The 14,314-nt window shown below is 51.6% G+C and overlaps 1 protein-coding gene across 1 annotated transcript in view; it reads right to left on the bottom strand.

Moving 5' to 3' along the window:
* notch3 (notch receptor 3) overlaps positions 1–14,314 on the bottom strand; it is a 54,386-nt gene that overhangs the window by 28,540 nt on the left and 11,532 nt on the right. The window contains exons 3-8 of the mRNA XM_064314210.1: positions 4,355–4,497; positions 3,518–3,853; positions 2,458–2,580; positions 1,893–2,126; positions 710–865; positions 124–309 (exon numbers count right to left, since the gene is read on the bottom strand). Coding sequence (XP_064170280.1) covers positions 124–309; positions 710–865; positions 1,893–2,126; positions 2,458–2,580; positions 3,518–3,853; positions 4,355–4,497 — 1,178 coding nt within the window. The remainder of the gene's footprint in view (positions 1–123; positions 310–709; positions 866–1,892; positions 2,127–2,457; positions 2,581–3,517; positions 3,854–4,354; positions 4,498–14,314) is intronic.

Genomic DNA, 14,314 nt, shown 5'->3' with positions numbered 1-14,314 from the left:
TTCAGAACACTCCCCCGTCTCTCCTCCCCGCTCCTATCCGTGGCCTCGTACTGCATGCCCCGCCCACGCGGCAGTGTCGGGACTACGGCCCTGGCCAATCAGGGCTGCAGAGCAGGCTGGTACCTGGCATGCAGATGCAGGTGAACTCTCCGATGCGGTCCAGGCAGGTGGCGTCGTTGTGGCAGGGCATGGATAGGCACTCGTTTATGTCAATCTCACAGCGAGGGCCGGTGTAGCCCCGCCCACACTGGCACTGAAAGGAGCCCTCTGTGTTCACACACTTGCCAAAGTGCTCACACGGGTTAGCACCTGCATGCAAGGAGAGGGCAGTAAGCACACGCATGCACGCGCACGCACACACACACACACATGCACAAGCACATGCACACACACACACTCACACACTCGCACAGACACAAACATGCACTCACACACACACACACACACACACACACACACAAACACGCATACACACACACACACACACATATATATCACACAGACACATATACACACACTTTAATTCACACATACACATAAACAACATACACTTAAGAACCCATAGACACATTCTTTTACACACGTATGAATACACACACAGACACACAAGCACATACAAATGTTCATTAACGCATACATAAATAATTTACACTTATGAACCCATGCACACCATTTTTTCACACACACACACACAGGAAGTCAGATTTACCGATGGAGCATTCGTCCATATCCTGGTTGCAGGCCCCGCCCACGAACCCCGGCGGGCACGTGCAGATGGCTCTGCCGTTCATGGGGTTGGTGTCGCACACGGCCCCCTCATTACAGGGGTTACTGACGCAGGCGTCGTCCAGGTGACACAGCAGCCCTGTGTGAACACAGCCCAACACAGCCCAACACAGTCAGACCCCTGCCTTCACAGCATACAGACGAGACCGCGTTCAGTGAGACCGGATACGTGTGAGGCGGTGAGTAACGGTAACCGTGTTCAGCTGTAAAGGTAAGAGTGTTCAGGTCTGTAGGACCGACTATCTGAGTGTGCAGTGTACAGGTGTGACACTGTACAGGTGAGACAGTGTGCAGGTTAGTGTGCAGTGTACAGGTGAGACAGTGTGCAGGTTAGTGTGCAGTGAACGGGTGGGAGCGTACAGGTTAGTGTGAGGTGTGCAGGTGAGACAGTGTACAGGCGAGACGGCGCTCAGGCGCGTGTGTGTTCAGGTCCGTAGGCCCAGCAGTGCGCAGTATACAGGCGCTCAGGTGTGTGTGTTGAGGTCCGTAGGCCCAGCAGTGTACAGGTGAGACTGCGCTCAGGTGTGTGTGTTGAGGTCCGTAGGCCCAGCAGTGTGCAGTGCGCAGTGTACAGGTGAGACAGTGCTCCGAGGGTCAGGGGTGGTGTGTTGAGGTGCGAGGCGGCTCAGCCTGTCTCCCAGGGCACTCGCAGAAGAAGGACGCGATGCGGTCGTGGCAGGTGTGTGCGTGTGTGTGTTGAGTCGGCGGACGCCTGTCTCCACGGGCATCGCAGAAGGAGCATGTCGTGCAGGTTGTGCGTGGTGTGTGAGGTGGGGCGCGATGCCTGTCTTCCCACGGGCACTGAGAAAGGACGCGTGGGTGTGCAGGTGTGTGTGTGTGTTGAGGTGCGGGCGCGACTCGCCTGTCTTCCCCACGGGGCACTCGCAGAAGAAGGACGCGATGCGGTCGTGGCAGGTGTGGCGCTGTGTGTGAGTGCGGGCGCGCCGCTGTCTTGCCACGGGCACTCGCAGAGAGAGCGATTCGGTCGTGGCAGGTCGTGTGCGGTCGTGTGTTAGTGCGGGCGCGACTCGCTGTTTGCCCCGGGCCCAGAGGCGCGTGCGGTCGTGAGCAGGTGTGCGTGTGTGTGTTTAGTGGGCGCGACTCGCCTGTCTTCCCCACGGGGCACTCGCAGAAGAAGGACGCGATGCGGTCGTGGCAGGTGGCGCCGTTGAAGCAGACGGCCGTGGCGCAGTCGTCGATGTTCTCGCTGCAGTCCTCTCCGATCCAGCCGTTGACGCACACGCAGGTGTGCCCGCCGATGGTGTTGAAGCAGGTGCCGCCGTTGTGACAGGCGTTGGGCTGCATCAGACACTCGTTCACATCCTCCACGCAGTACTGGCCTGTGAGCACACACACACACACACACACGCGCGCACACACACGCTTTATACAGGCAGACACTAAACGCACAAACTCACACTGTATACAGGCTGCCACTAAAACACACACACACAAACACACACTGTATACACGCTTTATACAGGCAGACACTAGAACGCACGCACAAATTCACACTTTATAGAGGCAGACACTAAAACGCGCGCGCACACACACTTTATAGAGGCAAACACTAAAACGCACACACACACACACACACACACATTTAAGACACATACACACGGGCGCATACACACACACACACACACACAGACACGCCAGCGTGTGGGGTACCTGTCCACTCAGGGGGACACTGGCAGTTGTAGGTGTTGACCCCGTCCACACAGATCCCTCCGTTCATGCACTTGTGTCCGGGGCAGTCGTCCACGTTCACCTCGCAGTTGTGTCCCTGAAACCCTGCAGGAGACATCCAGGACCTCATTAGCATACGCAAAACTAATAACGCAGCCAACGATTGGTACACAACAAATACCACACACCAATCGCTGGTCGTGTTACTGGTTTTGCACGGGCCCGAGAGCCGAGACAGAGGCAGAGATGGGGGGAATAGCGTCTCGGGTCGGGCCATCGCTCCTGGCCTTTGTGCCGGTGCATCGTGGGTAAAGGAGGAGTCCGAGCGGTTAAGTGTTTGAGTGACAGTGATGTGTGATTCGGCTTCCCGCTGCGTGTGCTTGTTTTCAGTTCTCCCTCAGTTTCAATCGCTTCCTCCTCAGTGAGAAACGTTTCCTCTCCGCTCTCCAGAGAGGGGCCCGAACCCACGCCCCCCCCCGCCTCCCCCGCCCCCCCATCCCATATCGCTCTATTTATAACCCACAGGAAGTGACCCTGTGGAGACCGTGTTACCCCCCACACTTACATCACCCAGCCTGGGAAACAACTGCCCTGTGTGGGGGTGTGAGAGAGTGAGGGGGAAAGGGCATGTAAATGTGTGTGACTGTGCGCGCGCGCGTGTGTGTGTGTGTGTGTGTGTGTCTGCATGTGTGTGTGTGTGAGTGTGTCTGTATACATGTACAGTGAGCTTGTGTTTATAGTGAGAGAGTGAGTATGCTGTGAGTGAGTGGACGTATGTGCATGGACTGTATGGGTATGATTATACTTATATTTGCGTACAGAAAGTATGTGTGTGTGTGTGAGTGAGTGTGCATGTATGGTCAGTCTGTGTGTGTGTGTACAATGAGTGTGTCTGTATAGTGAGGATATGTGTGTGTATAGTGAGTGTGTGTGTGTACAGCGTCAGTGTGTGTACAATGAGTATGTGTGTAGTGAGGGTGTGTGCGTACAGTGTGTGTGCGTGTATAGTGAGTGTGTGTGTGCGCACAGTGAGTGTGTGTACCTGGCAGACAGGCGCACTCGTAGGTGAGCTGGCTGGTCTGGTGGCAGGTGCCCCCGTTGAGGCACTGGGAGGGGGCGCAGGGCAGGGAGGGCACCTCACAGGAGCGCCCGCTGTACCCGGGCTGGCACTGGCAGCGGAAGGAGCCGGGCGTGTTGGCGCACACGCCCCCGTTCAGGCACACGTCGGGCTTGCGGCACTCGTCGATGTCGTTGCGGCAGTTCTTGCCCAGGTACCCCGGCGGGCAGGAGCAGTTGTAGCGCCCGTTCCAGTTGGTGCAGCGGGCGCCGTTGGCACACGGGTTGTTGGCGCAGGCGTCAGTCAGAGAGCAGTCCGGCCCTGCGGAGAGAATCAGAGTTACACTGCAGACACGCTACACACACACACACACGCATGCACACTACACACACACACTCACACACACACACACACACACACACACTACACACAGTAACTACCACACACACACACACACACACACACAACCACACACACACACAACACACACACACCACACATAACACACACACACCACACCACACACACACACACACAAACACACACACACCACACTCACACACACACACTCACACACACACACACACACACACACACACACAAACACACACACACACACACACACACACACACACACACACACACACACACACACACACACACACGTAACACAGACGCAACACACACACACACACACACACACTCACACACACACACCAAACACACACACACACACACACACACACCACACAACACACAACAAACCACAACACACACACACACACACACACACACACACACACACACACACACGCTGCGTACCTCGGTATCCTCTCTGGCACACGCAGGTGGCCTGCGGCACCCCCTTCAGCAGCGTGGTCTTGCAGGCGGCACCGTTCAGGCATGGCGAGCGCTGACAAGGGTCCGGGTACTGACAGACAGGCCCCAGGTAACCAGGCCGACACCTGGGGGGGGGGGGGGAGAGAGGACAGGGAGAGAGGAGAGGAGAGGGAGAGGGAGAGAGAAGGAGAGAGGAGAGAGGGGAGGAGAGGAAAGAGAGAAGGAGAGAGGGAGAGACAGGGGGAGGGAGAGGAAGAGAGAGAGGGAAAGAGGGAAGGAGAGAGGGAGTGGGAAGGAGAGAGAGTGACAGAGGAGAGGGAGAGAGGGAGGGAGAAAGAAATATGGAGAGGAACAGGAAGAGAGAGGTGAATATCAGGCCCCTGACAGCTCCGGTGCTGGTGTTAAATTCAGCCTGGGATCCAGAGCAGCCGAGCACGGCCGCAGACATGGCTGCACCTCCACGCCACAGCCTTTCAGACATGAGAGCCCCCGTTTATCCCTTTCCATCCCTCCATCTCTCACTCCCACATCCTCTCCCTCCTCCGCGCACGCCCTCGCCCTCGCATTCCCCCACCATCAATTCCTTTTTTCCCTCTCCCCCCTGCTTCGCTGGCGGAGGGGCATTTCAGCTCTGAGAGAGAGAGAGCGAGAGAGAGGGGGGGGAGAGAGAGAGAGCGTTCATTTTCCACACTGCTAGGCTGGCCAGGGGCCGCGGTGCTGTCTGTAACAGCTGCTAACCTGTAACACCGTTAACCTTTAACAGAAAACATTACTCAGCCCATAATGGGAGCCGTTAAAACAGCCAGGACTGATTAAACTGTCCTGCACATTAGAGCGGGGGAGGGGGGAGGGGGGAGGGGGGAGGGGGCGGGGGGAACGGGGGCGGAGGTTCTGGCAGTCTGGGGTTTTTTTTTTTTTTTGCGTTGTTTGCCCGGGTTTGCGTCCACCAAAAGAGTTGTACACAACCCCTGTAACCGTCTAGAACACAGCAAAGAGACACACACTGGATAAACACAGAGACAGAGCACAGAGAAACACACTGAGAAACACACAAAGAGACACAGCACAGAGAAAGAGCACTGAGAAAGAGCACATAGAAACACAACACTGAGAAACACACAAACACAGAGACAGCGCAGGGAAACACACTGAGAAACACCGAGACACAGTGCAGAGAAACAGCACAGAGACAAAGCACAGATAAACACACACAGCACAGAGAACACAGCACAGAGACAAGATGTGAAAATGCAGCGCAGGAAAAACGCACAGGGAAGCAGCGCAAGAGATGCAGCGCAGGGACAGCACAGTGCTGTGCAGAGAGACACAGGGCCTGAATAGGGATCCTTTCACCACGGTGGTGTCACTACAGTACGTGCTGTTCACTTTTCACGGACAAATGTAAATCTGTATTACATCATTTCTCTCTCTCTCTTTCTTCCTTTTCTAGAGCTCCACTGAATTGGCCTGTTCCAGTTCCCATGGTGACTGTTTCAGCTTCTGAACCCCCTCCAGTGGATCCCCCCCCACCCCCCACCCCATACTGCGGGGTGAGAGGTCAAAGGTCAGTATTCCGATTGTGATGATAATGTCAGTGAGGGTGAGCAAGGGGGGGGGGGGAGGAGGGGGGGGAGAGGGAGAATGTCATATTTCCTGTAATCCCTCATCTGCTGCTCTCAAAACACTCAAACCCCTTTCTGAAGCCCCAGATCCCCGTAGCCCTGGCAACCTCACAGACGAATGAACAAGGCTGACACCCCACCAATCACACGCAAGAAAAGCCCCCCCCCCCCTCCCCCACCCCCTGTCCCCAGGGTATTTGTCATGGCTTGGCTGGGTTTATTTAGAAGCAAATTAACTGTCTGGAATCTTGGGTATGACCAAAAAAAGAGGCGTTAGAAGGAGCACATTGAGAGCTGTTCTCTTTCTCTCTCTCTCTCTCTCACACACACACACACACACACACACACTCTCAGGTACCCTGTCTCATTCACGCGCGCATACACACACACACACACACACACTCTCAGGTACCCTGTCTCATTCACGCACGCATACACACACACACACACTCTCAGGTACACTGTCTCATTCTCTCTTTCTCACACACAAACATTCCACACACACACACACACACACTCAGGCATAAATTACCCTCATATCACTCCTGAAAATATGGCAGATTAAAGTAGGCAATAATCTTTTCTGACATACTTCCCTCGCTCTAATGGACAACGAGCAAACTAAAGCTACGCACAAAATAATGTAGGGCTGCACCTATCAGTTATTTTGCTCTCCATTACTCTACAAACCATTTTTATAGAGTAATCTAATGATTAAAATGATACAAAAACATTCATTCTTTTGAAATCACACTTAATGAACTGAGTTTATGGATGCAATGAAGGATTCAAAACAATACTATGACAACCATTCCATTCTCACAAAATTAAATTAGAATGGCTTCATTGAGGAGTAAATTCTATTAGATGCCCCACCCAACTCCAAAAACTCAAACAAATATTTATGTTGAGAGAAGGGAACCCATTTATCTGCAAGATAAGTTATTCCACTTATTTCTCCAAAGCAAACAGCAGAGTTTGTTCACTGACAGACACAATGGGGAAATTAGTAGGATCTTAAATGATTATAATCAGTGTTCACTGACACAATCTTTAATCATGTCAAAATTCGCATACTGAATCATTTTTGCAATGAATGTTTGTTAGGCTAACTGTTGCAGTCCTATAATAGTCTATGGCATGTGTGTTTTTGTGTGTGGATGTGTGTGTGTGTGTGTGTGTACACAAGCACCATGAGAACTACAGTAAAACAAAATGACCCAGCAGCCAAAACACACATTCCTGTCTGGGTTCTGCCACAGACGCACACGCACATGCACGCACACACACACACACACGCACACGCACACACAGGCATGCACGTACACACACACACGCACACACACACACATGCACGCACACACACGCACACACAGGATCCAGTGGTAATCTATCTCAAGTCAGCCGATTGGAGCAGGACACAGTGTGCTCTGACGCGTGCGTGCGCATCAGATGCGTCATGTGACACACGCGTGCAGAGAGCATGGCTCTGAGCCCCTGGCTCCCCCCGTGTGTGTGCGTGAGTGTGTGTGTAAGCGTGTGCGTGTGTGTGTGTTTGTGTATGTGTATGTGTGTGTGTGAGTGTGTGTGAGTGTGTATGCGTATGTGTGTGTGTGAGTGTGTATGCGTATGTGTGTGTGAGTGTGTGTGAGTGTGTGTTTGTGTATGTATGTGAGTGTGTGCATATGTGTGCGTGTGTGTGCGTGTATGTGTGTGAGAGTGTGTGTGTGTATGTGTGTGTGTGTGTGTGTGCGTGAGTGTGTGTGTGTGTGTGTGTGTGTGCGTGTGCGTGTGTGTGTGTGAGACAGCCCGCCGGACGGCCCAGAGCAGCTGCAGCGCCGCCCGCGCCCGACATCTGCGCACATCTGTCAGCCGCCCGCTCGCGGCCGCGCCACAAAGACCGGATTCTGCGAGGCGCCGCGGAGAGCGGATCACGATTCGCCGCGCTCAGACGCTCAGCGCCGCGGAGAGGAGACCACGATTCGCCTCGGCCAGACGCTCACCGCCGCGGAGAGCAGACCACGATTCGCCTCGGCCAGACGCTCACCGCCGCGGAGAGCGGATCACGATTCGCCGCGCTCAGACGCTCAGCGCTGAGCTACGATTCACAAACCGGCCCGTTCTGCCACACGTGAGATTTAAAAACAAAAAAACAACAACAAGAAAAGAAAACTGCATATTATTCACTGTTATAAAGTGCCCTGGTGGCGTTGGGTTTCAGAACGGCCTGGGGGTGGGGGGGGCGGGGGGGCTGTGGGATTACCCATGATGCTTTGCCTCAGGAGTCTCTTCTGCAGAAGACTACAGATAAACAGCGCAGCTGAACCCTGGGTAACCTCCCCAGGACCTCGTTACGTCCTTCACTATAACCATTAGTGCTCAGCTTCACTATCTGACCCAAAGCCCAACGCCAGGGTCTAAATCACCCACCTCAAACTCACCAAACACCAGTGCATCATTCTTGTTGTAAACAAAAATGGCAACAAGAAAAACAAAAAGTTCCAGCCCTTAGGTGATAAAAATATATAATTTGCTAGTAAGTTCCATATGTTACAAGGGAAGTGTGTGTGTGTGTGTGTGTGCATGCATGCATGCACGCTCACCAGATGGAGAAAAAAGTTTTGTGTGTGTGTGTAATAGAGAGAGAGAAAAGAAAGAAGGGAGTTTGTGTGTGTGTGTGTGTGCGCGTGTGTGAGAGAAAGTGACCAGCTGACGTCACTCAGAAAACACGGATGGAATGCAGTCTGCACAGGATATGTCACCTAATTACAACATGACCAATTTGCATCCCAAAAACAATGAAGTTTACCTCATATCTCCAAAAATCAAATCTAATTCAAAATTCCAACCATTACAGTCACATCGCTGCTGGCAAAAAAAACCAGGCGGCCATTAATGAAATCATGAAATGTTTCCATGATCTAAAACAAACCCTGGATGCCACGGCAGTGCGGTGAAATCGCTGGTTCAGCCTCGAAGCCACTACACTCATAACCTCTAACACAGCTTATGAGTAAACTTCAGCTTCAGAGGGAACCGCCCCTTTAAAACAACTTAATAGTTAACTATAGCTTCAGAGTGAACCGCCCCTTTAACACAGCTTATGAGTAAACTTTAGCTTCAGAGGGAACCGCCCCTTTAACACAGCTTATGAGTAAACTTAACCTTCAGAGGGAACCGCCCATTTAACACGGCTTATGAGTAAACTTTAGCTTCAGAGGGAACCGCCCCTTTAAATCAACTTAATAGTAAACTTTAGCTTCAGAGTGAACCGCACTTTTAAAACAACTTAATAGTTAACGTTAGCTTCAGAGAGAACCGCCCCTTTAACACAACTTACAAATTAACTTCAGTTTCAGAGTGGACCGCCTCTTTCACACAGCTTATGAATTAACAGTGAGCCACCCCTTTAAAAGTGTGTGTGGAAGGGGGGGGGTGAGAGAGACTGGGTTCTGAGTTTTGAAGAACGGTGGCTTGTGAATGAGAATTAGAGGAGTTGGAAATCTTTATGCAGATTGCTGCTCTCAGTGTGTTTCCAAGTATGTTGACAGGCTACTATTCAGCAATTCATTAACCCGACGTGTAGCTGTAATTTTTGGCAGCACGGTATTTCATAACAGATATCAACTGAACATGTGGATAAGCGTACACACGCACACACACACACGTGTGCACATACGCACGCACGCACACACACACGTGTGCATACACACAAACACACACATGGGCACACACACACACACACGCACGCACACAAACGCACACACACGCACACGTGTACACACACACACACACGCACGCACACACACACACACACACACACACACACACGCGCGCAGCAGAGAGGAAGAGGGAGACAGCCGGGTGAGCTACGAGGGCGTCGCTCCTCTCCTTTTTCACGGTTGCGGAACCCGATCCCTCTTTTCCTGCTCCGGAGGTCAGGTGACACGCAGCAGCTCTCTCACCGCCAGGCCGCCGCACCGTCACAGGGACACTGCGGCCACAGCGGCCACAGGAAATCGGGGGGGGGGGGGGGTCACGCCACCTGAGGAGCCGGTCGGCCAATCGCAAGCCTGTCCCCTTTTCCGTAGGCCGTCCCGAACCCTCGCCCGCTGTGCACACGCCCCACGTCCCCGCCGGGGGGGAGACTCCCCGCGCGGCACCGGGGTCTGAGCCGCAAACATTCGGGATTTGGCCGGGACACCCCCCCCCCCCCCGCCCCTCCGCAGGCACACACACCCGTGCGCAGTGCGGGAGAGCGGGGGGCAGGGCCTTCAGCATGCTTTCACAAACCCATTGTGTGTGAGAGGGGTGCAGTGTACCAAACAGACTGCCTTTCAGGCTCCGGCTCTCACGGGCCAACAGGCCTCATCCGTCGCCACGGCAACAGTACCCATGGTAAGAAGTCCGGGGGGGTGGGGGGTTGAGGGGTTGGAGGGGGGGGGAGGGGGGTGGAGAAAGGGGGAGAGTCATTGGACAGGGTTCCGTGAGGACACTTTCTGCACTTAAAGAGTCATCCCCCCCTACCCGCACCCCCTCCTCCCCCAAAAAAAACCTTAAATATAATCTCCAAAATACCACCAAGTCCCCCAGAAGTTTATGCAGAGATCCCAGGAACGATAAGCCTGTTTGTGTGTATTTTTCTGGTCAAACCTCACAGTTTCAATTGACTAACAATGGCGGTTTTCAGACAATGGAGGCATTGAAATCCCCACAGGGGAGACATCTACTCTCACCCACGGCTTGAATGTTAAGTATGTGAAAACACCGGGGACCATAAAAGTCTCCTCTCTTACTGTAAAAAAGTGTATCTGGCCGCGGCGAAGTGCGTGCGGAGGGGCAGAGGAGGACGGCTGCGACTGGACGCTCCCAAACGTGGAAGCACACAGACACATTCCTCACCCCGTATTAAAGTGGCTCGCTGACAGGGCGGGTCGCACCGCCGTAAACCGGGGGTCAGAGGTCGCCCGCAAGCTGTGAGGCCATTTCTTCAGAGCCAGCCCTAGAGGGTGTCTGTCGGAGACTTCCTCTGGGGGGGGGTGGGGTTCTCTCTGTGTCTGGCTGTGTGGGGGGTGGGGGGTAGGGAGTGGAGGGTGGGTGGGGAAGGGGGAGGGGGAGGGGCGTCCTTGAGTGGTTCTCACTTCACTGCGTCTGGCTACGTTGCGCTAGCCTCCATTGCTCTTGAGCCCGTACGCACCTGTTGTTTTCCTGCTCGAAGCTCGCTATCGTGTCATGACTTGGGTCTTGTGGGTATGTTTCTCTCGGGGTGAATACACGACAAGTCAGGAACAAAGGGGCAACATAAGAGAAAAGAGGGGGATACCCGGGAATGCACCCCCATCTTTGCAGGCCGAGCCAGTATTTACATTACAACTTTGACAATGTCGTTAAACCTTTTGTCTGGTATGAATACAAAATATGGGGCTCACTCACTCAGCAACTCTTCTAAATGGGGGGGAAAAAAAGGAATAAAACCCTGCGTTTTTACAGAATAATGTAAAAACAAGGGCTAGCAATCACTGTAGGGCTGAAGAAACCCACTGATTTCCTGTTCACATTCATATCGAAACAATGAGCCATAAAATTTTAAAAACAATTCCATCCTTATAGTCCCACAGCGCAAGGCCCCGTTCAGCCAAGAAATGCGTCCCCTCAGTCAACCGGCCCTGAATCAGAAAATGGCTAACCGGCTTTGGCCATCACTGCCCTGCGACCGAGCAGTTAAGGGTGGTGTAGTGAAATAAGATCGTAATATACGGAACTTTTAGGACAATTAAAATAAATCCCAGCGTAAACTTGACCGTGATCCAACCCCAAACAGAAACTGTACCCTCGCTGGTGTGACCACAGCCTGGCCCCTGGCCTTTCAAAAGAGATGGACACAAAACCCCAGAGAGAGAGAGAGAGACAGACAGACAGACAGACAGACAGAGAGAGAGATAGAGAGAGAGACACAGACAGACAGAGAGAGGAAGAAAGACAGACAGACAGACAGAGAGAGCGAGAGAGAGACACAGACAGACAGACAGACAGAGAGAGACACACAGACAGACAAGACAGAGAGAGAGAGACACACAGACAGACAAACAGAAAGACAGAGAGAGAGATAGAGATTGAAACTGAAACTGGAGGCCACACCTAACATCTAACATTTAATCTGCTGAGTCCCTGTGCCTGAAAGGGAGAGGAAATACAGCGGACTAGGTATTACATTACTGTAAAACCATGTGCAGTATTTCCCTTCCATACTCCACTATGCAAATGGAGAGCCCTTGTCTACCTGTGTGTTCACCCCTAACTGAGTGCACACCCCCCCCCCGTCTCGGATGTAAATGCAAACGATACTTCGTTGGCATGATTTCACAGTGTATAGGGTTGCCAAGTAAGTGGCACAAGAGTTAAACCCTTCAAAACGGCAACAGCGATTTCTGAATATACCCCTTTTTCGGTTTCCTTCCTCCCTCTCTCTCTGCGCCAGTGTGTAACAGTTCTTACAGGTGTGTGTGTATGCGTGCGTGCGTGTGTGTGAGAGAAAGAAAGAAAGAAAGCAGGAGGGACGGTGAACGAGTGAGCAGAAAGAGAAAGAGAGCGAAAGTGTGGGAGTTTTTCTGTACATACGATGAAAAGACCAAGAGTGCCTGTTATCTGCTCCAATAGAGCAGCACTTAGTGAGCTCACATTTCAAATAACAAACCCAGGCTGTGAAAATTCACACCACACGTTTACACACATACACACACACACACACTCACTCACGCACACATGCACGCACACACAAATGCACCCTTCAGCATGTTTCGCATTACGATGGTCATAATTTGTAAAAAAGCTGGTGAAAGTTTCACAAAACAAGCGCATTTCCCCCTCCAGCTTGGAAACAAAGCCAGACAAAGACCTGAAACTTGCAATTGCATAAGCAAATACGTACAATTATTGTGTGTTCCCACTGCTTTCATAAGTTAATGATCTTAGTTTGCCTGAATTTATGAATCTATTCAAAGTTTTTTTGTGAGAGAGTTAAGACTTTGGCTGAGTTCTGTAGCATGCAGTTAGCTGGCTAAATTGGCAAAATTACAGAGTTGGCAAAACAATTTTTTCCACTGTGTAGACTTGTAGCTTAGGTTAAGCACCTATCAGATATCTATCATAACTGTATGATTGTAACGTTGTCTAATATTGCCAGGAGTCCGCTAGCACATTGGTTACGGTGTAGTCCAACGCAATGTTGGGTTTTCAGTGTTGCACTGTATGTAAAACAAGCAGGATGGGTTGTGGTTGCAGACTGTGATGTGTGAGTGGGTTTTACTGTGGAGTGTGATGTGATAATAGCTGTGTTAGAGATTTTGATGTCTGAATTGGTTGTTTCGTACATTGTGATGTGTGAGTTAGAGATTCAGCTGTGTGAATGGGTTGTGTTACAGCGTGAGATGTGAGAATGGGTTATGTTGTGGAGTGTGATGTGATAGTGGGTTGTTTCAAAGATTTTGATGTGTGAATTGGTTTTGTTGAAGGTTGTGATGTGGTTTTAAAAGTGTGTGTGTGTGGGGGGGGGGGGGTCACAATCCTTAGGTCAGTCTCAGAATGCTAAAAATGGGGTCACCAAAACTGATCTCTAGGTAGCTTGATAACGAAGCAGTTACTGAGTCTGATACTGTTTTACACCAACATGCTTTGTCAGCTCAGTGGAAAGTGGAAATACAGAAGAAAATTGGGCAAAAAAACAGGCTTGAACCCCCGAAAAGCTCACACTCAAATGTACAGACAACCGTGGTGTGTATAATATGATATATGAATGGTGGGTGGCATGGAAACCACATGCGTGTTACATACACCTGCTGGACAGCATTACCCACCATTCTTAATGGATTTTTTAAATAATTCCACTCCAGCGAGAAAGCTGCCAATACCCTTATGCACAAAGCTATGTTCTTCCCCATAGCAATGACCCCACTTGCAATGTCACAGGTGTAGACATTACATTAATAACAGCTTGTATTTGTGTGTGTGTGCATGTGTATGTGCACATGCGTGTGTGTATGTGTGTGAGCGTGTGTGTGTGTGTATGTATGTGTGTGTGTGCATGTGTGGAAGTGTGTTTGTGTGTGAGCGTGTGTGTAAGTGTGTGTGTGCGTATATGTGTATGTGTGTGCGTGCGTGTGTGTATGTATGTGTGTATCTGTGCGTGTGTGCGTATGTGTATGTGTGTGTGCATGTGCGTGTATGTGCGTGCGTATGTATGTGTGTGTGTGTGTATGTGTGTATGTATGCATGTGCGTGCGTGTGTGTGTGTGTGTGTATGCATGTGCGTGCGTGTGTGTGT

This window comes from Anguilla rostrata, chromosome 17 (genome assembly GCF_018555375.3).
Source record: "Anguilla rostrata isolate EN2019 chromosome 17, ASM1855537v3, whole genome shotgun sequence".
Taxonomy (NCBI): Eukaryota; Metazoa; Chordata; class Actinopteri; order Anguilliformes; family Anguillidae; genus Anguilla; species Anguilla rostrata.
Note: the sequence above shows the minus strand (reverse complement) of the source record. Positions and strands in the feature narration are given on the sequence as shown.